This window comes from Penicillium crustosum, assembly GCF_028827405.1.
Source record: "Penicillium crustosum strain IBT 35664 chromosome Unknown utg000004l_segment0_segment0, whole genome shotgun sequence".
NCBI classification, from domain to species: domain Eukaryota; kingdom Fungi; phylum Ascomycota; class Eurotiomycetes; order Eurotiales; family Aspergillaceae; genus Penicillium; species Penicillium crustosum.
In genome coordinates, this window is record NW_026623125.1 from 4,085,534 (window position 1) to 4,110,325 (window position 24,792).

A 24,792-nucleotide genomic window follows, 5' to 3' on the forward strand; every position below is an offset into this window, starting at 1 on the left:
CGAGGCAGAAGCCATGCAAGCAATGCTCAGATACTGACGTGTTAAGGCTAACTTTGAAGTAGCTCGTCAGATGTCCCATCCAGCCAGAAGACTTCTCTATCAAAAAAGCCCGCCTTAGAATTGTTCCGTTTTTTTCTTCCCTGCAATGTCTTTCACTTATTCTCTTTGGCTGGAGCATTCGATACTCCCACCGCGTTCACATTGCCGTCCCTATTGTTTCCACTTTCATCACTGGATGGACGGCTGTCTCTATGCAATCGGTCATCATAACCTACCTTCTCGATCTTTTCCCTAGTCAGAGTGCTGCGGATAGTGCTAGTCTTAATATCGCTAGATGCTTGTTTGCCGTTGGCGGTACCAGCTTCGTAATGCCGGTGATCAACGGCATCGGCATGGGCCTCTTGTACAGCGAAAATTTGCTGGTGGTTGGAAAAAAGAAGCCGAACAAAAGAGTGCCATAGATGGTTAGCGAGTAATAGACCCGTAATGTTATGTGATCACCTCATGTACCTACTAGTAAGTAAATAATTTGACCTACACATCCATGTAAGGGCTAACCTGAAATACAGTAGTTCTACATAGTACAGTCGTTAAATTATTTTCATGTAACCTCATTATATTAATTTCCTGGCAAAACTAGTTAATCTGTGTGTTGGTGCCTGGTAAATCAAGCCATCAAGTGAGGCTCCTGAAGAATGCAACTCTCTTTCCCACTCTCTCCGGACTTCATATAATAGACTTCACTACCTAAAACTCATAGTTTGTTTCTTCACCTATCGTCACCCATGCGCTTTCAACCCCCGGGACCTACCATGTCACGGAAACGGTGCGGTTTCTCCATCTCCTAACTTTCACTTTGATTTGATTTCTGTCGAAATGGACTCTGCGATATAGGAGCCCCATGGCCTTCTCAAACGCCCGTCAAGGCAATCCTAAGCCTTTGAACCCGACCATTCTTCCAATGATGACCTTCAGAGGCTTGGAATCCAAGTATCCCAAGTCTCGACGGTGAATGATGAAATCATCTTATTCAACCCATGCTTTTTCCGTCCACACCCAGACAAACTCCTCCAGAAATATCCAGTCAACCCCGACCCCGAAGAAAACGAGAAACCACCCAGGCTGAGACTCTTTCCAACTTTCGATGAAATTCTATAAGATTGCCAAGAGGAATATTCAGACCCAGAAGAAGTTCAACAAGCAGTGGAGTCTCAAATCGAGGCGCTTCGAGATTTATGATGTGATGAGGACTGGTACATGCAAGGCTTATCGATATACAACTATATAGGCTGGCAGCTTGATGCCTCCAGAACCATTGAGCCAGGAATATGTAAGAGTGTAGACACTACCTCCAGGATAGTGATAGCACATCAAACAATATCTCAGAGTATTCCTCCTCAATCCTCTTTCCACCATATAATCAATTCCTATTCACCCGCTAATTAGGTATCAGCCACAATGACTTGCCTGAGAATCTAGTTTAATAAATATCACCGTTTGGGATACTAGGGAATCAGTAGTTAATCATAGACGCCGTTCTAACTTATACCCATATAGGTAAGGCGGTTACTCATTATATACCATCAGAGGTCCGTTTCTCAACGCAGCACAACATGATAAACGTAAAGCAAGAGGAAGAAACAGAGAGATAGATGAAGGTATTGAATCTATCTACCGCCATAGGGCCCTTTTATACCCCATAAGGACAAAGAGAAATCTGACTAACTATAGGGAAGCAAGCAAAACCTCGCTACTTTGATGCTTATTGCATGTGCACCAAAATGCCCTTCATGTCACCTTTAGATCGCCAATCTTCAATAACTCCAAGCCAATGCTCGATTCCCGAGCCCCAAAGACCGGATCGCGCTAAGACCATCTGCTTCTCGGGCGGCACACGATCAAGGTCACCCTCCAGATTGAAGTATCCTGGTGTGCATCCAATTGCAACCCCCATCGGTGCAGAATGCATCATCACTTGCATACCCCAAGCCTCTGCTGCCTCCGTGGACGGTGCAACAACAAATTTTGCACCATTGGCCCTACGCTTCGCTTCTGTCAATATGTACGATATGTGCTTCGCGTACTCGTCCAGGTTGAACCGATAGTTCCCACTTGTAGACGCCTGTTGAGGCCCAGAGAGGAAGAGGTTGGGGAACTTGGCATCGATAACGCCGTGCAGCGTTGTGGGGCCCGAGCGAGGCCATTCCTCGCTCATGGTGACTCCATTCAAGCCTATGACTGACATGTTTGCTTTCTCAGATGGCGTACCAGCCGGAGGTGCGAGGAAGCCTGTCGCGAAAATAACTACATCGGCTTGGTAGGTCTTGTCACCGATAACCACAGAGTCTGCTGTCATCTGGTCGATACCCTTGCCATCGGTATCGACAAGAGTCACATTGTCTTGGTTGAACGTCTTGAGGTAGTCGTCGTGGAAAAGAGGTCGTTTACACCATACAGGATACCAGGGCTTTAGTTTCTCTGCGATGGCAGGATCCTGCACCTCTTCATGCACGCGAGCATGGATGCGGTGTTGACGGGGAGTGTCAATCTCAACTAATCTCGCCATATATGCGGGGATTTCTTCAGGTAATTTAGGCCCCTCTGTATAGCCAGTTAAACCAACTAAGCCAGGAGCGCGGGTCCATCCATCGTTGACCAGGTTGACTGCTGGCATTTCGCCAAGAGTGAAATGTTGGTGGAAGTTCCGCATTCGCTCCCGTTGCCATCCTTTCGATCCTGCAACCTCTTTATGGAACCATTCTTCATCTGTTTCTCGCTGGTCACGAACGTCAACTGACGCCGGCGTCCGCTGTACGACATAGAGGTGCTTGCACCATTGTGCGAGCTGCGGAACGATTTGTACTGCCGTCGCTCCTGTGCCGATAATCACGACCCGCTTATCCTTCAATTTGGAAAGCACTGGGTCTTTTGGAGACCCACCAGTGACATCGTATGCCCAACGAGCAGAATGGAACATATCACCTTGGTAATCCAGAATCCCCGGGATGTTCGGCAATTTGGGCCAGTTAAGGACACCAGCAGCAATGGTAACAAACCTGGAGCGAATCTGGAGAGTCTCCGGATATTGGCCCTTGCGATGCTGGATTAGATTGACTGACCATTCTTTGGCATCATCATCCCAAACGATCTTCTGTGCTTGAGTTTGGAAAACGGCACAATCTATCAGTCCCCATTTCTGCGCAACAAGATTGGCATAGTCCCGGATCTCTTCGCCTTGGGAATACCGATGCTTGGGTACGTATCCCGTCTCCTCCAGATATGGAAGATATGTATAGCTCTCAATGTCACACATAAGCCCTGGATATCGATTCCAGTACCAGGTGCCACCAAATCCACCAGCCGGGTCAATGATACGAATGTCTTCGGCTGGTATTCCAGCGTCTAGCATGCGGACAGCATTCTGTATCCCACCCCATCCGGCACCGATGATGAGTATTTCGCTTCGGTTATTGACGAACTTGTCTCGGAGGGGTTGGACTACTGCTGGATCAACCCACGGATCATCGGCGAAACGCTCATACTGGGCTGACTTTGCCACTTCAATGAACTGTGCGTTTCCGTCGTCGCGGAGACGTTTCTTTCTTTCTTCCTCGTAGCGGGCTTTCACCGGGGCCGATTGGGTTGGATCGACCTCCTCATTGGGGGTGGATAGAGTTGCATTGTCCTTACTGCCGTTGGACATGGTAACGATGTGTATTGATGAGTTCAAATTGGATTGAACGCTGTAGGTAAATAGGAGCCAAGCCACAAATGTTAAAGCTGAAGTCAGCTGCGTCAGCCAATTTCTTTGTTTACCCCGCGGCCCGCTGAGCAGCCACCAGGGGCTTAACGGGGGCTGAACTGTGATTATGGATGGATGGATTCATTTATCATCCTCGCGAGAAATATACTGGCTATAGCAACTACATGTATCAGAAAGGCGTATATGTAGAGTTGTTTGAGTCTACAAGCCCCAGATGCGACAACCAGCGTAGTACTGTCATGTCTGTGTTTATTCAGACACAGACGCATTTAAACATGAGAATGATAAGTATCGCTCCCCACTGTTCCATGTATTCTTACATCTTCAGGAACGGCAAAATTCGAGGTAGACGTAGCTTGAAGAGCCAGAGCTTCGTTTAGGATCGATGATTAATGGCGTGGGAGTTGAGAGTCTGTCTCAAAGGTACGAAATACATTCGGTCGTACTTGGCGGGCATCGGCCGGATTTCATGGTGACTTGTGAGATAAGGAAGTGCGTATAAAAGCCAGCAAAAGTGCAAGCATTCGACGGTGCGATCCGAAACCACTTACCAGGGCTTAGGCAGTTCACCCTGCCTTATACGTATATACATATTGAAAGGTGGAATACTCGAGGATATATGTGCTCTGACATACGGGTCGATTCCGCACTCACAATTTAGCATCATACCAAATCCTGCATATAAAATAATCTAAGCATTGAGCCCAAACAGTGAATTCAGAGAGGTGTAGAAGCGTGCATTCTCAATCTGCAACTAACCCCTACTTGTATCCTCCATATATCGACGAGTACATAATAAAATGTGCAAACATAAGAGGGTGGGTAAGGCCGATACGTACATAGTGAGGACCAGGTTGCCCGCTACAATGGGCAATCTGAGGTTTGTGATCAACTGTGATGGATGCCATCACTTTTTGAGCCAAGATCTTACTTCATGACTGTTACTTCATAACTAAGGATAAGGGGGAGCTATGGTGAAAGAAACTCCGGCTTTATTGATATTTGTCGAACTAGGACTATGGCCTAGTGATGAAATGGCTGCATTTTAAAACTTACTCCGGTACTGGCTATATTTATTCGAATATTAGTATTGCTCCTTAGCAGAACCTGCAACTCAAGGATATTATAGGAAGTCCAGCTATATAGGCTGATCTCCGCTATTATGGAGACATTTCCTCTCAAGAGAATAACCGAAGGGGGGCTGAGAATTTGGAATGCGCGGGTATTCAACTCACTGGTTCGGGGAGTGGAGGCAGCAGGAGGGGAAGAGGCGGGGCGGGCAACGACTTCTACTTGCGCGAGATTAGTATTCCTCTTGGTAATTGGAAGTAGACAACATTAACATGTCGTGGGATACTAACTGGTGCTGTCCACAGAGCCAGCCTCCGCAGCGGCAAGAAGGGCTTTTTCGGCCTCTTCGACTAGAAGCATATTAGTACCTGTCTTGCTCTCTCTTGGAATGCATGAGATGCATTGATCTAATCCCAAAACCGTGAGACTTACCTCAAATTTTCTTTCCCCTACGGGGATGTTGACGCCTGGTCACCTTTTGAGGCTGCATACATCAATATATCTCTTATACCATCTCATAGACTGATTGCTCACGTTGGAAGGGGGAAGGGGGGGCATAGTGGCCTGGGCACGGTTGTCAGTTGAGCGCATTGGCATGGGATAGCACACGAGACACAGCCATCGAAATAAGACTTACTGAAGTTTTAGTCTGCTCGGACATTTCGACTCAAGAAGAGGAGAATAAAATCAAAGAAAGAAGAGGTTCAGGTGAATGGAGATGGGTCTCTTTTACTTCTCGAGAGAAATGAAAGAGGAGGAGTAAGAAAAGGAAGAATAGGAAAAAAGAAAAGGAAAAAGAAGATGGAGAGGAAGAGAGGAAGAGAGAGAGAGGGAGAGAGAAAGGGAAAGGAGCGCTACACATCACCACACATTCACACTACTTCACACTACTTCGCACTACTTCGCACTACCACACTCAACCATACCACATACTACCTTGAGGGTTGTTAGTATGCCCATCTGCGAGTATTACTCCTCACTTATTCCTCAGTATATGCTCACCACGATGGCTTTCCTTGAAAGAAATACCCTTACTGACTCTTATAGATGCTTTCTTGTCTCACAAGTCTACCATGAAATCTGGCTCACGCTTGCCGAGTACGAGTATGAACATGTCCAGTATCTCATAATTCTCATATCGAAATGTGTCTGTGTCTGAATAAACGTAGACACCACCGACGATGCCTCCGGGGTGCCTATGCCCAACATAGATGTGGAGAAACGCCGGCTAAACCGCAGAGTTGAGAACTGGTCGTTGTAATTACCTAGATGTTTTAGAATTAAACAACAATGGCTCTTCATTATCCTTGGGTTTGAAGTAAAATATTGGTTCATCAAGTGATAGCATCCATGATACTTGGTCCAAGATGCATCAGGCTTCCAGTGGATAGGTGCTTCACTACATAATTAACAAAGGATTAACTTGGCTTTCATAGGCTGCTTGGCATTGAATGGTACATATTACCATGATGAAATACAATCTTGGATATCAGCATTAGAAAGAAAGACCTTGATATTATTGACACTCAAGATCAAATGAATTGGAAGATACCGTGAAACGCCATATACTGTACACCCCGGAACGCCATATGTAAACATTCAAGTCATATCCCCTCAACCAAAGAGATACTTCTGCCAGCTCTGTTTCCAAGGTTTCCAGGTTCCCCCAAACCGATGGTTAAGACAAGCATGCTGACTGTTGAAGCCCTCTGACCCAGAATGCCGCTGTCCATTACCCCAAGCGTTGACCGGTAGAACACACAGCCCTCCCAGCAGCTTACCAGCCTTGGCCTCGGGACCCTCGACACAAACCGGCTCTTGAATCCCGTGGAAAGGAGCCCACGTCACACGCTGTATAGACGAAGACGAAGAAGAGAACTTGGCGTCCGCATCCGCAGACTGCTGAACTAATGGATGCGTAGACGGCAATGAATCTGATAGCACATCGAGAATGGCATCTGTAAACACGCCCGGCCCGGTTATCTCCAGCGTATCCATTTCGTTGTATCTCCCGCTCCAGAAATGACTCCCGTCGACTCGCTTCTTCGTATGCGACAGGACACGGACGATGATCTCTCTCAGTAGCGGACTGAATCGTTGTGGCGCATACATCGTGTACTGGATGAAGCCGTATCGCCGCGCCCAGTGCCAGTCGCGCATCTTCTGTGGCGATGCGAAGGGTTCATCGATTTCGATTCCGACGACTAGCGAGACATTCGCATTGACGGTGTTGTCTTTGAAGAGGGAGTCGCGTAGTGAGGGACAGGACTTGATGCTTCGTGCGGGATAGACGTCAAGGTCTGCATAGTAGCCGCCGTAGTACCATAGAATCAGGTAGCGGAGGAGATCGCCCCGGTGGACGGAGTGTGGGTATGATTTGTAGAGTCGGGCGATGTCTGGGACGGATTCCAGAGTCTTGAAAATGAATTTGTCCGCCCAGTCGGCTTGGACGAGCTGTTAAATTATAAAGTCAGCCACGGTGGTTCAAGCTGGTATTTAATTATCAAGATATAAATTGTTCGTTGTTGGTCTGACCTTGTATTTCCATTCTGAGTTCTTTTGTTCGAATTGGATTGAATCGTCGCTTCGCTCGCTGACACCTGGTAGCATAATCTGCCACAGTGTGTCTGTCGCATCCTCGTCGTGTCGCATTTCCCTTTCTATCTCCATAGCGCGTAGCGCATTAGAGATTTTGATCTCATATTCATAGTCTGGGGTCGCGCGAAATGTAGACTGGTGAAGATATCGTGGTCGGTCTTCCCCGTGCGACTTCTCATTGCGGGGGTCAAGCCTGTATGTTGGCGTGGGCACGGACTTGAAAAGAATGAACAGGGTTAGTATCGCGGCTACCAGGACATATTTATGCCGGTTCGGAGAGCCTAGAAACACACGATTCCTCATGGTGAACGGTGAAAGGATGATCCATAACAAGTGCAAGATACGGTAGAGGGGTGAATTTTCTTTGGGCTGTCAGCTTTAGCCCCCAAACAAACCTCGGGACGGCTGCGTCTCATTGGTTTCAGCTGATTGGTGTAACTGCGATGGACCCTGAACAGTGGGCTTCAGAAGATTAGCTAGTGCTGATTGTGATATTTGTAATATTTGGAAATCTAGAGGTAGATAAGACTGTGAATAGGTATTATGGTTCTTCTCTTTGATTTTTCAGTTCATCAATCTCCAATATAAGAACATCACTAAGTATGTATAAGAACATGAATGGGAACATTTGAACACTGCATGTTTTTTTACTTGTGGGGGTCGACCCGTGTGGATGTCTTGGCACATTCTTGGCAATCTTAATCGGGAACTATGTAAACGTTAAGGCACGAGCAGGAACTCTTCTAAAAAAGCTTGGCTATACTTTGTATAGCATCATAATATTTCAGTCCATTAATAATCCGTGTCTACGGGTGAACCTTATGATTGCTGCCCTCTTAATTAGTCCAATTCTTCCAATTCTTTCCAATTCATTGAATAACAAACATGACCTGCATTGGTTTGATAATCCTCGATTTTTTTTTCCATCTGGCTAGTCCTCAACACTCAAAACACGTAAACTCCCAGCTTCGAAATCACGTGCCAAAACAACTAAGCAAGCATTGTTGACATCGAGCAAATGCCTCGAATCTTTCTTTCTCTTCGACGAGCCTTCATCCTCAGTCAACCCTCACCGTATGTGCTCTCTTCCATAAGGGAGACAGCAAAGCCTCTACGGGTACGCGTGACCTCCAATAAGCAAAATGTGAGACCGGCATGAGCTAACAATCTCATTTAGTGCGATGGCAAATAATCCAAGCATTCCCAGACAAGTCGCAAGACAAATTAGGCAACAAAACCAAACTCGAGGCCGTACAACCGGACGTTCCGGCGTCCCAAACTCCCAGAACAGTATCTACCAATCCGGCCAACACCACAGCCCTATCAGGCCTGGTATGGGCAGCAGCCGCTTCGCCACTGTTCAAGATGACGTGCAAGATCCTTCTGAACCTGACCCGATGGAACTTGATCCAATGGAAATCGACACTCCTGTTCAAGAACCTACAGCAACCACCACTGGAGCTCACACTAATGAGCAGTCTCGGGAGGCTGGAGCTCACAGCCACGTCTTCTACATTCCCATTCGCTCTCGCCCCATGCCGACTCTCGACCTGGACGTGTTGACCGCCGCTCGCGCTGAAGTAGCTCACATTCAGAGAGTGGGACTTCCAGTTATGCAAACCTTGCCCGAGCGACCTGGACCCCATCTCTACATTCGTATTGACACTGACCAGCCAAACCGTGAAAATGCACTTACGGATGTCAACCTCCGGATGGGTACCATGCAAGACATGATTCGCGATGGCTTCGGTTGGTTCTCGGGTTTGCCTTACCGCCACCCGCATTTCGAGGTTAAATTCCTCCGTGGTCGACGTCTCTAGGTTGAGGATTTATGACTGAATGAATTTCCCGGCGTTATGACCATTGTTTCAGGGTTAGAGGTGGGATTGATGAGCTTAGTATGGAAGGATCAGTGAGAGGGATTTGAGGTACTTTGACAACCAATGTGATCTTGGGTGAGCAAGATTCGTTAGTTAGATATCATTCCTGTCGTTCCTTCTCTACCGTCTCTTCTCTCGCTCTCCTACTTCTTCTCCCCATTCTTACATCAAGATAGCCACAAATGCTATTCTTAGTGATTTTACTTCATCCATGGACCATATAACCCTATCTACCTAGCCTACCGGATCGAGAGTAAAGTAAACGGTGACGCATTCCAGAGTTCGACAAACCTAACTGGTGAACTTCGAGTAATCCTAAACACCATACCCTCATAGCTTCATAGCTTCTAGAACGCCATGACAAACACCAGCAATGCAATTCCCATCCAATTCCACCGAAAACAAAATACAAATCTTCAATCATCCGCTGGACGCAACGTCAATGTAGTCTCCCTCTTCTCGCATCCCTGCCAAGCCCGTTCAACGGCCTGGACAGTAGGCCAGACCTGCTCACGAGCATCCTTCCGACTGACGCCCTCGTCGAGCAACTTCTCATAAGGCGTATGAACATGGCGAATATGCGCCTCAACAGCCAAGAGTGTCTTCTTCTCATCGCTGATCATCGCCGTCCGCCCTACACGCCCTGATCCCTTGAGGAAGGCGTGCTCTAGGACGATTTTGAGGGTTTCCTTGGGCATAAGCGGGAATTCGGACTTTAGGAGTTCTCGCGATTTGGACAGATCCTTGGCATCGCGTACTTGCACAGCATTTGCGCGTGACTCTTTGGTTGCGGCGGCTGATTTGAGAACTTCTGTGTGGATTTCTTCCGGTACTCGGATTCCCAGGGTTCTTTTGCCCGTGCGGTTCTGGGGCTGTTAGTAGTCCATTTCTTGCCTTGAAACTGATGGGTTGGATAAGGGCATACGTAGACGACATAGACAATTCGCTCGGACTCTTTGGTCTTACTGCGGCAGTGTCGAGTGATGTAAACATCGCCCTTGGGGACTAGAATGTAGCCATCTGGCATAGGTACTTGCTCAACAATGTTCTGGTTACATGTTTAGCATAGTGTTCTTCAATATTGCTACAACTAAAACTCGCCTTTTCGAGTGGATCATCAGAGACAGGAATGAGCCCTGCCCATGTTTTCTTGGGTTTGCGACGCTTCGTCTCGTTGAGTACTTCGGCGAGCGGTTGGACTGACGAGCCTGCATCTATCGGACGTGCATGGCCTTCGCGAGTGCGGACACCACGGTTCTTCTTTCTCAAGCGTGGCTTGCGCTTGCGAACTTTGGGTTTAGTTGTTGGTGCCATGTTGAGTGTTCATGGAGCCAAGGAGGCTGCTGAGTTGATGGATGACACGGTGGTGAGATGCCACTCGCACATCGATTCCATTTAGGGAGAAACTTTTTGGCAGCACTGAGATCTGATTGTCGTTCAATGTTATTTTTGGACCTGAAAGACTTCGAGGTCTTTGATACTTCCACCGTTTACGGTCAAAGCAGATCAGGAACAGTGGCTGTGGCTGTGTGGCTGTGTGGCTATGTGGAGCATCGCTTTGGTGCCTGGATAATCAGGCCCTTGACGTGCGCAAACTAACTAGTTACGACGGTTCGTCTTTCTGGCATTTACGGAGTATGAGAAATCAACGGTACTTACATATATAGATTATGATACCACAATTCTAGTGCGATATACTTGAACTACTACGGGGTACAAAATATAGATAACTATGTAGGTGATTTCGAGTCTCCACCTTAAGAACTCGGCTATTACTGTTTTAGACGAACTCGATACATCTACTCCATACTCTCTAAAAAGTACAGGTAGGATCCCGATTTATTGTCGTTGATCCCACGGAGTAGACCAGATGTGAATGGACTGGTCAAACATGGTGATATCACACATGAGATCAGCATAAACTGGAGAACCGAGTATCCAGAGCTCATTGGTCGGATCCTTCCCCTTAGAGACAGATTCTATGGAATAAGATTGGGATCAACAGATCTCTAGATTGTGAGATCGGAGTTGACTTTTTTGTCGAAGGTTTAATCCAAGACACTGTCGAATGTCCTCCATATGCTGTATCTACTATTGACATACGGAGTACTCCGTATTCCGTACAGACAATTGTCACCAGGGTCAAAGCAAAGTGAGTACCGGGGAAAGGCGTGGAGCACGGAGCAACTAATATGCTCTTTGGACAAAGAGACGCCAAGACGGTTTACTAGGGGCTTAGCTCAATTCTGATTACCCCAGCTGAACACGGGGTTGAATTTCCCCCTTTCATCCACGAGGGGTTTTCAAGGTGGAACATCCGGATAGTCTGATGTTCTGATGTTTTGAAGCTATGAAGCTTGAAGCTCCGGTGCCCCGAAGCTCCAATATTGGCTCCTCCATACCACATACAAAGTACAACATTAGACACAGCTTATATCGCATGTTCGGAGGCTCCACAGCTCACATGTCGTCATTGGTGAGATTGGTCTTTGATCTCACTGCCTAGAAAGGCTGGACCGGAATCCCCGACGGCTCTTGTCCTTGGAGTACTATTGCAGGTCTAGATCGACAGACAAGGGGAAAGTCTGACTCTTGACCTTTCAAGGTTGATAACTGAACTTAGATGAACTGAACACAGTATTCAATATTCTGTTCCTGCATGAAGCACAACATACTTCCAGATGTCGTACATACTAGGAACATTGAAGATCGGAAGATGAAAGAGCTTGTGGATCAGTGGATTCTGTTAGAAATAAAAAAAAGCCGAGTCCCCACGTAAAAGAAATAAAAAGATTAAAAGATAAAAAAACATTAAAAAGACAAAAAAGAATTTCAAAAAAAGGTATTTTTCATTTGAGCGAAAGAAAAAAAAAAGAAACCGACAAACAGAGCAAAAGGAAAACATCTCTCTCCCCTCCGACTCTCCTTCCAATACCCCATTCCTCCCTTTATAAACTCTACACACACACTCACACACACAATATGAATTAACTAATGATCTTACTCGCTATCTCCAATCTCTATCATTCTCAATCAATTAAAGTTGCCTGGCAGCTTGATCTTCAATGGTTACTGGGTCTGTGTTGCTGACATGAGTTGGGATCACCCTGTCCACAGGTATGCATTCTCCCTTGACAGACCCCCTTGTGTGGGGGTATCACATTTGTAGTCTTCTATTCTTTTTTTTTTTACCAATCTATACCACATGTCTATATGAAAAGACGCTCATGGATTCATTTATGTTTAGCTTCAGCTATCCCAACGGTGAACCTCAAACTCCCACGAGGACTCCGAACACCTTCGACTCGTTTCACACCCCAAAACTCGAATCCAGCTTTTTTGACCCCCGGGTGACCTGGGATACCTCCGATCCATATGCCTCCAGCCCGGAGCTCCTTCGCACACCCCAGAAGTTCGGTCTAGGCTCGTCAAATTCACTGAAAGGTCAGAATGGGGAGACAACTGGTTACAGGGGGAGGTCTTCGGACCAGACCGATACGGCCAGACGCATTCGCTCGGTGAAGCCTCTTCCGAGTATGAGCGAGGATTACCCTCGGCCAGTGGGGTCGGCCAAGTCAGCGGCCTCAATGCAAACCCCGCCGCCGACAAGTGCATCAAGACGAAAAATCCCCGAATTTGACCAACCCGATGGACATACACAAGGAGCAACGCCGGGCATGGGAGGACATTTGGAAACACCCAGTCGTCTTCTTGGAGCGTCCCCTCGAATGTTCGGCAACCTCCAATCTTCACCCGATCTTTTTCAACTGGCTTCATTGGATCCCACGGGCTCGCCTTTCTTCCCACAGCAACGACTATTTTGGGATCATGATCTAGACAATACAGCTAGCGAAGTTCCCTTACCTAGCAACGAGACCAATTTCAATGCTCGTCAAACTTCCGCCTTTACAAACGCACATCAAATCCCCCAATTACCAACCATTAGTGGTTCAATTCCCGACTATGGCAACGGTTTTGGAATTTCTGCACCACCACCCACTGATGCTGCCATATTTCCTGCGCCATTCTCGACCTCTCCCCGGCTTCCGGTCACCAAGGCTGAGGATCCGGCTCTGTTTCTCAGCTCCCCTGCTCGGAGATTCGGGGGCCCTCAAATGACACCAGAGACACGATCTCTTCGTGGCCTTCGACAGCCCTATCACCACCAGGCGGAAGAGTCAAGGCGGGAGGAGCTTATCCGTTTGCAGGCACCAAATGGCCACCGATCCGATCCTTTCACTACCTTCCAGAGCCAGAGTGAGAGCGATGAGGAGGATGACGATTACACACCGAGGGGAATACGACCAGCTCTAACCCGTAGTATGACCCATAACGGCCTGTCTAGCTCAGCCCGGCAGGTCAGTCAATCTGGGGGCTTGATGGCATCTACCAGCGGAATCCGAAAGAGCCCGTGTAAAGGGCGTTCGTCTCCAGCGAAGCCCATGCGTCCAGCCCCCTTAACACGATCTAGTTCGATAGCCACCGGGTCCTTGACGCGCTCGTCGTCTGTAGTGCTTCGCATCGGTCGAGATGGTCGTGCAAAGGCTGAAATGGAGCCACTCAATGAGGCTTCTACAGGCTTGACTGATCCCCTGACCGGGATTGATTTGGATGGCTCTACAACCGAGAGTGAATCAGATCCAGCCGAGTTCTCGGAATATCCCGTGTTGCATCGCGCTCAGTCGTCCTTTTCACTTTATGACAGCTCAAGGCGTCCACTATCCCGGAGTGATTCAGGTTCCCGGCCTCCTTCAAAGGGCTCCTATGCTTCCACCGTCGGCTCATCACACTCGGGTCGGATGTCACCCTGGGCTGGCTCTTCTAGGGGAGGCGGGCGAGCAACGTACCGTGGATCTCCTGATATTAAGCGGACACCCAAACGGCATTCCTCTCTGCTGCACTCGGACTCGACATATACTCGGAGTAGCGTAGCATCAGACTTGTTGCCCGGGGAGGAGGACGAAAGTGGTGATGCTCAATCTGCGCTCCGACAGGTTCTTAAAGAACGTGGCCGGGGACCAAGGCCTGCCACAAGCGCTTTTGGAAACCGACTTTCTCGGTCATCACATACCTTTACTCATCTCCGCTCATCACCACCCCGCCTTGGCAGTGATTTTGACATACATCCCCGTCACAATGCTTCTCCCACAACCTTGACCGACCCTGACCTGGCAACCCCCAGTACAGATCGTCACAGCAACCCCAGCAACGGTACACGATGTGTCTGCCGCTCGATGGATAATGGTGGCCATCTCATGATTCAATGGTGAGTCCCAGTCTCCATCGGCCTTGATTCCAAAGTTGATTGTGCTAACTTTCCCAGTGAATCATGTACACACTGGCTACATACCAGATGCGTTGGATTGGAGCGTGCAAACCTGCCCTCCGTCTATGTCTGCGTCTTTTGTGCTCAAACACCATCCCGCCAAAACCGTGCCCGAACAACTTACGTTCCCACGGGGCAAGCCCCTCCCTCTCCCTTGGCCCACAAGTCATTCCGCCTTCGGTAACCTCGATGCGTTGACTGCCGTCTTGGATGCATATATGTTTTGGAAAGACCGGTGCCTCTTGATTTCTTTTGTGTGATTCTTCCTCCATCCGGGCTTTTTTATACTCTGCATTAGCCGGGCCACCCTGCCCCATCTCATACTCGCCCTTCTCAGGACCCCCTCTGAGACCCCATTATCCCCCTTATGATACCTATGTACTATTCCCTCACAATCCTGGACAAAACCAGAATAGAATCATTTCTATAATTCTCCGCATATTTTCTTTTATCGTGATATGGTGTTGAGTGCTTAGCACGGTTACAATTCCAATTTACTCAAACAGATGTATTCCAGCCTACCTATAGCCCCCCCTTTTTGTCTCCCATACTAAGCGAGAATCCGAATTCCAGTCTACTAGACTGCGCCGCCACTGATTATTTATTTTCCATGTCCAAGATATTTCAACCAATCCGATAATCCACGACAGAACCCTTTAGCGACGGCCTCATTCAACGAATTGGGCTGCCACGAAGTCGAAATTTTGAATCTATCCGACATACAACACTGAGTGTCAACGGTGCCGAGCTCACCATCGCGTTCTGTGTGAAGGTCAACGGTCTCGCTCAATCATAGTCATCTGTAAACCATAAGCCGTCATGGTTTCAGCAAAGCACTAAGCACATCCTAGAATGAGTACCCGTGACAGACTTCTTCTCGTTATAAACTGATCTTATACCAGGGGAGTCAATCTAGAAAAAGGCGCTCATCATGGACCAAGTGGGGAACATGTTCGCTGTCCTACGGTTTCACATGCATCAGACCTGGGGTTTCGGGTCCTTCATAGAGGCCCATTAGGCCTAATTGGCACCAAATAATATATATCACGTTTAAAAACGCGTTATTTCGATGAGTTTTAGATTACAGAGTGCTCATGTACTCCGTAGATGAGAGAGCATCGGTAAAATCAAGCAACTGCCTAAGACCATTCAAGTATGGCTACTTCACCGGACTCCGGAGCTATTTCCGGTCAAGGCAGCGAAATTTGATCCTTTGTATCCCGTACCGTCTGGAGATTTCCTCTCTTGTGGATTTCTTTTGCTAATCCTCAAGACAAAAAAGAAAATGGGCCCTGATTACAAAAAGTCCGAGGTGCGCTTGGAGGCTCTCGCAGACCTTCAAGTTCCTCATGATCTTTGCATCTCCCCTGATGGGACCCAAATTGCCTATACGTTGCAAGCTTACAGCAAGAAGGGCAAGCATGCCACCTCCGCACTATGGATCGCCAAAGTTGGCGAAGAAAACAGCAGTCGCCAGTTCACTTCAGGCCTATTCAACGATGAACACCCCCAATGGTCTCCTACGGGAACAATGATTGCATTCAAATCAGATCGACACCAGGCGGGAAAAGGCTCGGCAATATATGTGTTGTCAGTCGAGGGTGGCGAAGCATATCCTATAACGCCAGTGGACCACGAGAAGCCAATTGAAGCCTTTCAATGGAACTCCACCGGTACCAGTATCGCCTTTACCAGCGCGGACGAGAAGACAGATGAGCAGGTTGCAAAGGAGAAAGCGAAAGATGACCCGACAGTCTGGGGGCAAGACCTGGAATACCACCGCCTGAGAATTGCTCATATAGCAACTAGCCAAATTGACACCGTCGTTGGAGGTCATAGACATGTCCATGACTTTACTTGGAGCCCTAACTCCCGACAGATTTGCTTCGTTGCAAATAGGGATCCCGATATCAACTCCGCTTCGTTTTACGGTACAGAGATCTGGACGATCTCTCAATCTGGAACGGATCCTAAGAGAATTGTCAAGTTCCCCGGGCCAGTCAGCCAGATCGTATGGGGAGACTCTGGCGTCTACTTTATTGCAGGTCATTCCCCGACTCACGTCTTGACCTCGCTTTCATTATATGAACTTGATATTGGGAACGGGTCGTATAGAGAGCATAGAGAGGACAATAAGGAGCACTGTTGCATCACTATTCGGAGGAATCAATCTTGTCTATCCTACCGTCTGCAGAGGTACCTAGCCGATGAGTTTTACTCAATCAGCAGTGACGGCACTCGTACAAAGGTGTATAGCGATGAGTGCGAGATGATTTCATTTGACGTCTTTAAGACTTCAGATGATACTATCGTTGCGGCCACGAAGGGTGATGGGTCAAATCCCGAAGAGGTTTTTACTATCTCCAAGTCAGCAGGTACAGTCAAACTGTCCGCTCACAACTCCTCTATCGCTGCCCTAAGCATATCCAAATCAAGGGCAATCTCAACCCGCGCGACAGATGGCTACCACCTCGACGGAATGATATATTTTCCCTCTAAATATAACCCTGAAGACGGTCCACTAGCCACGATTCTTATTCCGCACGGAGGGCCCTACTGGCGGATCACCACCGGCTTTGCCGTCTGCCATTGTCTCGAGGTTCCGGTACTAGTCTCTATGGGCTATGCTGTTCTTTGCCCTAACTACCGTGGTGGGAGTGGTCGAGGCGAGAGTCATGCGGCTTACGCTCGTGGAAGGGCCGGCACAGTCGACTATACGGACTGTATTGACATCCTCCGATACACTATCGCTAGGGGCTGGGTGGACCCTTTGCGCGTAGTAATCGACGGTTGGTCGCAGGGCGGATTCCTGTCCTATTTTGCGGTCACCCGCGATGATTTCCAGTTCCGAGGAGCTATATGTGGGGCAGGTATAACAGACTGGGACTCTATGGCGATGATGAGCGATGCTTACTCGATGCAAGCTGAAATAGCTAGCGGGGCTCCATGGGATGTGGATGTGGATGAGAACTCAAGGCCCCGGGAAGACTCGACAAGCCCTTCGAAGCAGTGGATCAGCGACACAAATGGCCGCAGGGCAAGTGCATTATGGCACATGCGTAATGTGAAGACCCCGGTCCTGATTCTTCATGGCGAGAACGACGTGCGTGTGCCTTTGGAACAAGCCATCGCGTTCTATCGTGCATGTGTTCGCAACAATGTGCCGGTTGACATGGTGACGTATCCTCGAGAAGGACACCTCATCGGTGAACGGAGACATCTCATAGACATGTGGGAGCGGCTGAGGAGGTTCTGTTCTCTGCATTTACAGTGATTTTGAGAGTTGTCCGGCATGTCATCTTCTTAGACGTGTGGTCTTGGTTATATGTGTAAGGACCATGATTATCGAATTTATAACCGAAAGCGTTTCCGTATACAAACTCGATTCAAATGTAATGAAGTGCATTTGTTTTAAAGATAATATTAGGAGAAGCTCTTGCAAGTAGTTCTCTTTCTGCTTCTTCAACCTTTATTTATCCGATGGCTCTGAAGTCTGTGCTTCTTTTTTGATCATTTGTCCTTTAGTTCATAGTCATTCACCTTTTTTCTGAAGCAGTTGAGATTAGCAAGGCACCCAGGGCATTAGCATTACCCAATTGAGTCAAGAAAAAAAGAGGGAAAATGCGTCGAGAGTCTAGCAGCGGAACCTGAATGACTGGGGGGCGACAGAAAACGAGTTTCGACGTACCCGTCAATATTCATGAGAGATATGTATACAGTATGGCTCAACTCATAAGTGGCAAAAATCGGTGGGTTTTCCAAATTAGACAGGCTTCGTAGCCATATGCATTTTTGTGTTATTTTTATTCTGTAATAGAGCTATACTCAACTATTTACACCGGAACGCCAACTACCAACAAGTTCAGAGATCGCTATCACCGAGGTACCCTAAAAGCTCCCTCCAGTGATCTGTACAGTATAGTCCAACCCAGACGTGGCCTCGCTAGACAACTTAAACGGATCATACTGGATCAACTCCGCTGGCGTATTCACAACAACAAGGCTGGCCTCCTCACTCCCACCAACAGTCACCTCACCACTGCCATTCTCTAGATCAACGTATCTCACCACCCCACTATCCTTGTTCCTCACGGCCAGTGTCGAGGTAAACGCCGAGTTCGACTTCACAGTGACACTCACACTCCCGTCACCAGAGACTTGAATTGGGTTAATATTCGCCCCAAAGTACTGCGGCTGCCGGGCAGCCTTCACAGTATAGCTCTGTCCACTGCCGTCCAGATTCTCATAGCTCAGAGTCTCCCTTTGTTCCAAGAACGCCCGGTTCGCAGCCTCATGTCCAATGTCCACATACGCCATATGCGCCCAGTATCTCCCGACAACCTGCTGAACCGTCGCCCGAGTCCCGAGCAGCCTCTGCAACGTGTGCAGCGGCGTCTCGTTACTCCCAACTTCATACTCCAGATTCAATCTGAGCACCGCATCCTGGCCCAACCCGGTAAAGTTATCCGGGTTATTCGTCAAGTAGGACAAGATAGGCCAGCTCTGGTAATAATTGCCGGAATCCACACTTCCATCCACAATGACCTGGTGGCTATCCCCAATGACCTTCTTAAGCTCGATGATACTATTCCCCGCTTGTTGGGAATACTTCTCTCGCGCACTCGCGCAAAGGTCAGACGTCATCCACGTATCTGCGAACCAATTCGCCAGTGGCTCCCACCAAGCCCCTGTGGCAGTCTGGTCGACCCAGTTCTGCGCGTGATACGTAAGGGCATGTCCGTATTCATGGACCGTAACCGACGGATCGGTAAGGTAGGTGTTCACGACCTGCACGAAGCTGAGGCCTGTCTCCGGGTCTGAGCCCATGACGCCTGCAGCGCTGCCGAGCGAATCAACGGAGTATATGTTCTCCTTATACCAGACATCCGCAGTGTCGGAGTCAGAGTTGTACGAGAGACCGGAGGAGCGCCATCCGAGGTCGGTGACGAAGCAAGTATATGCAGACTCGAGCATCTGGAGGGTTTTGTCTGCTTCGTCACCGGTTGCGCTGTAAACTCTAAACCGGTGCGAGTCGGTGAACGTGTTGCCACCGGCACCAACATTGGGGTTTGCTGTGAACTCTGAAGGTTCCGTGCTTGCAGCACTGGGAGTGGTGGAGGCTTGGGGGTTTGGGGTTGCGAGGGCGTTGGCGGCGAAGAGGGCCGCTGCCGCGTATTTGGATGGGGACATGGTGGTAATTGATGTTCACTGGTTACTGGTATGTAGTCTACTGGGCTTCATCGTGCATATATATATAGCGAGGGCCAAATTCGCCAAGACGGGCATATTATTGCGCAGGATTGTTTCAGTGTCGAACCGCGCCAAGAGTTTGTGATATATTGGCAACGCCAAGAGCTTTTGACAGACTACAGCTGGTCCCTGTGAAACGGGACTCACAGTGAAACGCACTAGGGTTGCCTGTGACCGAGCTCCGGTAGGGCTGCAGTATTGGTCTATCGAAGGGGTAATTACTCCGTAGTAATGCCGAACTGTTCGGAGGAATTACATCTGCCTCCTTTTAAGTTTGATCTTCTGCTGTGATGTCCAATGTTTCTACAGCATGCCCTTTCAAGAACGATGTTACATTAAGTCTTTCTGGTTCTTTGATAAACTCTTTATAGAACTTAGATCTGAGCTATGAGCCTAGCTATTTTTTACCAAATGTTATGCCTGATGCATTTAACATCCCCCTTATAGAACTTGTCTTATACCCCCTATTAAAATCTCTAATTTTGGCATATATAGTAAAACCCTCCAATTTCGAATAGATTTGAATTATACTAATTAGCCTAGTCTTTTATAAGAGCCTTAGTGTTAATTGTGGGGTTCTCCAGGAGAACCCTGATTAAGTAAGCGATGAAGCACCGACTCGTACAAAATTACGGGTGGAAAGCCGTTTCTGGCGTCAAAAGCTGTCATTTTCGTCGATTTCACAGGTCCTCATATTCTGTATGTAGAACTGCAGAACTCCCCGCATATCGGGGTAGCGAACCGGTCTCGGGAGAGGAGCCGGCCCGGGTTGTCTTCCTAACCCTGAGAAAACCCGGCTGATTTACTTTCACAATAACCCATCGCTCCCTCTTCCTTGATCGCTTGATTTTATGCTTAGCCTCCCACGTAGGTAATTGACTGAACCTCACTGTGCCTGGAGTAGTCCCTTTCTAAAAAAAACAGAGAAAGAAATCTCTTTCAGGTACCGGACATTGTATAGATCTGGCTGCACTCTGATTGGCCCACCCACACTTATCGGCTCACCGCCCTTTTTATCAAAAAGTGCTTTTCTCCCCCGCGGAGTCAGAGTGCCCTCCCTCTTTTTTGTTGCGCGCCGTTCATTCTCTTTGGTCTCATTCCAGTTTGTGCTTCGTCATCCAGTCGCTCCAATGTCTGCCTCTCTTCCTGGCAGCCGGGACCTTCCCCCATCGCAATATGACCTGAAGACCTATTGGGGTCGCGTGCGCCACGCCGCCGACATTTCTGATCCTCGGTAAGTTCACAGAGAAGAGATTGGTCATACTGAGAGGGTTGTCCAGCATATACTAATTATGCCATAATATTAGGACCCTATTTGTTTCGCCCACCGGTCTTGAAAGTGCCAAAAGCCTCATTGCTTCTTACAAGCAGAACCGCATCCCGGGCATGACTCCGGAGTTGTGGTCGGCGAAGAAAGTGGTCGATGCGACATTGCACCCTGGTATGGACTTGTTCAATCTGATCAAATAGCCATTAGCTAACTCATGACCGACCAGATACTGGAACGCCCGTTTTCTTGCCTTTCCGCATGTCATGCTACGTGCTCACAAACTTGGTCGTCACAGCAGGCATGTTGACCCCAGGATTGAAGGTGAGCGCCTCTCTACACATATCTAAAAATATATACTCCGGGACAATATACTGACAATATAGACAACCGGCACCCTGCTCTGGCAAATCGGTAACCAGTCCCTCAACGTCGCCGTCAACAACGCAAACGCAAACAAATCTACCCCCCTCTCCTTGTCGCAAATCGGCAAGTCTTACCTCATGGCCGTCTCGGCCTCCTGCTCCGTCGCTGTCGGCCTGAACGCCCTCGTCCCCCGCCTCAAGAGCATCACCCCAAACACTCGCCTCATCCTCTCCCGTCTCGTCCCCTTCGCCGCTGTCGCCTCCGCCTCCGCCCTGAACGTCTTCCTCATGCGCGGCGAGGAGATCCGTCAGGGTATTGATATCTACCCCGTCCTGTCAGAGGCCGAGCGTGCCAAGCGTGAGCTCAGCGAGGACGCTGAGCCAGTCCAGAGCATCGGAAAGAGCAAGAAGGCTGCTACCATCGCCGTCGGTGAGACGGCTATCTCCCGTGTCCTGAACGCTACACCTATCATGGTCCTACCGCCGCTGATCCTCGTTCGTCTCGAGAAGACGAACTGGCTCCGTGCCCGTCCCCGCATGGTCATGCCCATTAACTTGGCGCTGATTCTGGGTACTTCCATCTTTGCCCTGCCGCTTGCGCTCGCTGCGTTCCCGTCTCGCCAGGCTATCAGTGTCGATAGCCTTGAAGAGGAGTTCCGGGGTCGTGGCGGTGATCTCGGCATGGTGGAGTTCAATCGCGGGATGTAAGTTTGGGATTTTCGGCGTTTCGCAGCGTGCATATTACATTGTCTTTGCATAGGTCAGAGAATTATATAGACCCGGTTTCCGTTTAAATGTCAATACTGTTGTCCGTTATAAGCCACTCAATATAGAGCAGGTACCGCTCTACCCTTAAGAATCCTCTCAGCCCGCTCTGCAATATCAAGCAATTCATCATCCCCCCAACGCCGACCCATTAGCTCCAATCCAACAGGAACACCAAGCACAGCAGACGCAGTCGTAGGGCTCCGCCCAGCTGCATTCTCCACATTAGTCCAATTCTAAACATCGAATGGAATCACCTACCGGGAATGCAGATAGCAGGCCTCCCCGTCAACGCAGCCAAAACACCATTCCGCCCCAACTGCATCTTCGCGCCGATCTTCACAGGGAGCTGTCTCTGGTGTGGATATACCAGCACGTCGATATCATATCTATCGAAACATTGCTTTACAGACTGTTTGAGAGCAGAAATATACTCTAGCCGACTTCGATATGCCTCGCTCGTCAATGAAAATGTCTCGGGATCTTCCAGCGCTGCAGAGAAAACATGCGTCATGGCTTGTTGATCAATCTCGCCGCTCTGGGAAATAGATTTCAGTGATCGGTGCGGTGTCGACGAAACAAATGGCGACTGCAGGAATTCGTCGAGACAGTGCTTGAATTCAAAAGCCTGTGTATCCCCCTTCGCAAACATGGCTCCATAACTCCAGTCCGGGTGACTAGATGGGTCGATAGATACCAAGGTAATATTCACATCTTGTTCACATATCGAATCCAAACTCGACCGGATAATATCCTGCACGATCTGGTTCTCAGCGATATACTCCGATTCCGCACTTCCATCTCCATGAGCTTCAGGCTGGAAATAATCCTCTAAAATTCCAATTCGAACTTGACGACCGCTCCGTATCCGTTCAGGCACCACCTCCAAAGACCCTACCTCTCCCCCATCCGGCCCCTTCATAACCTCATACATAATCCTCACATCCCCAACACTCCTCCCCATCGGCCCAGCAACATCCTGCGTCCGCGAAACAGGTACAATCCCAGCACAGGATACCCTCCCCGTGGACGGTCTGAACCCCACAATCCCACACGCAGACGCAGGTGATCGCAGCGAGTTCATTGTGTCTGTCCCGCACCCCGCGAGCCCGAAATTCGCCGCTAGCGCTGCGCCTGTCCCGCCGGAGGATCCGCCTGGTGTGCGGGTCTTGTCGTATGGGTTCAGCGTTTGTCCGCCGAGCGAGGAGAGGGTTATTCCTTGTAAAGCGAATTCGTGGAGGTTGGCTTTTGCTAGGATTATTGCTCCTGCGGCGCGTAGCTTGGAGACGACTTCGCTGTCTTCTTTTGTTTGTAGGTTTTTGAGGGCTTGAACGCCTGCGCTTGTTGGTAGATCTGATGTGCTGTAGTTGTCTTTTAGGATTATGGGCACGCTGTGTAATGGTGGATATGACTTGTTGGTTTGGTTGAATGTGAGTGTTTCGGCGGCTTTTTCTATAGCGGTCTCTAGGGCTGCGCTGTTTATTACGATGAGGGATTTGAGGGCCCCGTCGTGTTGCTTGATTGCGGAGAGATATTTGTTCACCAGCTCCGGACCGACGGAGGGGTCTATACGGAGTAGTTCATGGAATTTGGTGATTGTCATCTCTTCTGTTTGCCACGCTGGAGAGTCCATGGTGTTGATGTTGAGTCATGGATTGGATAGAGAGAGGATAGAGGGGGAATTTGGTATTGAAGTTTGCTGAATGTTGATATGGTGATTGACTCAATCCACGCACCCCATCCATACATGGATTTGGTTGATGAAATCAAGTTTTGCTAATGCACATGTGTATGTCTTGGTCCTGGATTGGAAATGTTAAATGTAACAGAACAAGTGACCTTGTCACTTTGATATAGATGCATAACCCCTCTCAGTGGACACGGCTTCGGGTTATTCCGCTCCGATGTATACAAAAGAAACCGAGACGAATGGGGTAGCATCATGTACAGAGCTGAGCAGAATTAGGAAGTTGAAGCGAAAGAAACACATATATACACACACCATACGGTTAACAAATGGACGCCACAAACAATCAAATGGTATAATCATCCAGACTTAACCTAAACCCTCCAGGGCCCCCAAAGCCGGATTCCATAAACAGGACAAAGCAGAATAACATGTAACCGGCGCCTTTAAGAATGGGATAGAAGGATAGATAAAAGCAAATAAAAGTAAGACCGGGTGGCGTCAGGGGGATGGGTCCCTCAAGGATACATGCAGCGATTGCGGTTGCTCAAGGGTCAAGGGTCAAGGGTCCAATGCCCCTGCCATGTGGTGTCACAAAGACAGCCGAAGCCTGCATGAGGTACCACCTGCAGGAGTCGAGGTGGCGGAAAAAAAAGCCCAGGGACCGAAAAGAAATTAAAAAGAGAAAGAAAAAAAAACAAAACATCGTGATCATGATTTTCCGAAGTGCAAACACCATTCCGTCCCATTCGCGATAGAGAAAAAAATTACCCTCAACATATGAGCCTTCTATCCGTAGCTGGATCCTGTTCACGCCGGT

At 48.6% G+C, this 24,792-nt stretch overlaps 10 protein-coding genes across 10 annotated transcripts; 4 read left to right on the forward strand and 6 right to left on the reverse strand.

Annotated features, from left to right (window-relative positions):
- Positions 1 to 152: 152 nt before the first annotated feature.
- On the reverse strand, positions 153 to 546 carry N7487_010594 (uncharacterized protein; the record flags this gene model as incomplete). Its single annotated transcript, XM_056878324.1, has 2 exons — positions 153 to 419; positions 541 to 546. 2 exons carry the CDS (start codon positions 544 to 546, stop codon positions 153 to 155), a joined length of 273 nt encoding a protein of 90 aa, XP_056726904.1.
- A 1,216-nt stretch (positions 547 to 1,762) lies between these two features.
- N7487_010595 (flavin-containing monooxygenase) lies at positions 1,763 to 3,703 on the reverse strand (the record flags this gene model as incomplete). Its single annotated transcript, XM_056878325.1, has 1 exon — positions 1,763 to 3,703. One exon carries the CDS (start codon positions 3,701 to 3,703, stop codon positions 1,763 to 1,765), a length of 1,941 nt encoding a protein of 646 aa, XP_056726905.1.
- Positions 3,704 to 6,448: 2,745 nt separating this feature from the next.
- Positions 6,449 to 7,735, reverse strand: N7487_010596 (uncharacterized protein; the record flags this gene model as incomplete). The annotated part of the gene is made up of 2 exons (XM_056878326.1): positions 6,449 to 7,288; positions 7,370 to 7,735. The coding sequence occupies 2 exons, from the start codon at positions 7,733 to 7,735 to the stop codon at positions 6,449 to 6,451; spliced, it is 1,206 nt and encodes a 401-aa protein (XP_056726906.1).
- Positions 7,736 to 8,613: 878 nt separating this feature from the next.
- N7487_010597 (uncharacterized protein) lies at positions 8,614 to 9,252 on the forward strand (the record flags this gene model as incomplete). The annotated part of the gene is made up of 1 exon (XM_056878327.1): positions 8,614 to 9,252. The coding sequence occupies one exon, from the start codon at positions 8,614 to 8,616 to the stop codon at positions 9,250 to 9,252; it is 639 nt and encodes a 212-aa protein (XP_056726907.1).
- Positions 9,253 to 9,728: 476 nt separating this feature from the next.
- N7487_010598 (DUF2293 domain-containing protein) lies at positions 9,729 to 10,626 on the reverse strand (the record flags this gene model as incomplete). The annotated part of the gene is made up of 3 exons (XM_056878328.1): positions 9,729 to 10,178; positions 10,238 to 10,360; positions 10,438 to 10,626. The coding sequence occupies 3 exons, from the start codon at positions 10,624 to 10,626 to the stop codon at positions 9,729 to 9,731; spliced, it is 762 nt and encodes a 253-aa protein (XP_056726908.1).
- A 1,913-nt stretch (positions 10,627 to 12,539) lies between these two features.
- N7487_010599 (PHD finger domain protein) lies at positions 12,540 to 14,822 on the forward strand (the record flags this gene model as incomplete). The annotated part of the gene is made up of 2 exons (XM_056878329.1): positions 12,540 to 14,578; positions 14,636 to 14,822. 2 exons carry the CDS (start codon positions 12,540 to 12,542, stop codon positions 14,820 to 14,822), a joined length of 2,226 nt encoding a protein of 741 aa, XP_056726909.1.
- A 1,101-nt stretch (positions 14,823 to 15,923) lies between these two features.
- On the forward strand, positions 15,924 to 17,912 carry N7487_010600 (S9 family peptidase; the record flags this gene model as incomplete). The annotated part of the gene is made up of 1 exon (XM_056878330.1): positions 15,924 to 17,912. The coding sequence occupies one exon, from the start codon at positions 15,924 to 15,926 to the stop codon at positions 17,910 to 17,912; it is 1,989 nt and encodes a 662-aa protein (XP_056726910.1).
- A 614-nt stretch (positions 17,913 to 18,526) lies between these two features.
- Positions 18,527 to 19,828, reverse strand: N7487_010601 (uncharacterized protein; the record flags this gene model as incomplete). Its single annotated transcript, XM_056878331.1, has 1 exon — positions 18,527 to 19,828. One exon carries the CDS (start codon positions 19,826 to 19,828, stop codon positions 18,527 to 18,529), a length of 1,302 nt encoding a protein of 433 aa, XP_056726911.1.
- Positions 19,829 to 21,018: 1,190 nt separating this feature from the next.
- N7487_010602 (sideroflexin family transporter) lies at positions 21,019 to 22,228 on the forward strand (the record flags this gene model as incomplete). Its single annotated transcript, XM_056878332.1, has 4 exons — positions 21,019 to 21,122; positions 21,196 to 21,329; positions 21,385 to 21,479; positions 21,542 to 22,228. The coding sequence occupies 4 exons, from the start codon at positions 21,019 to 21,021 to the stop codon at positions 22,226 to 22,228; spliced, it is 1,020 nt and encodes a 339-aa protein (XP_056726912.1).
- Positions 22,229 to 22,344: 116 nt separating this feature from the next.
- Positions 22,345 to 23,918, reverse strand: N7487_010603 (amidase; the record flags this gene model as incomplete). Its single annotated transcript, XM_056878333.1, has 2 exons — positions 22,345 to 22,496; positions 22,547 to 23,918. 2 exons carry the CDS (start codon positions 23,916 to 23,918, stop codon positions 22,345 to 22,347), a joined length of 1,524 nt encoding a protein of 507 aa, XP_056726913.1.
- Between the last annotated feature and the right edge of the window lie 874 nt (positions 23,919 to 24,792).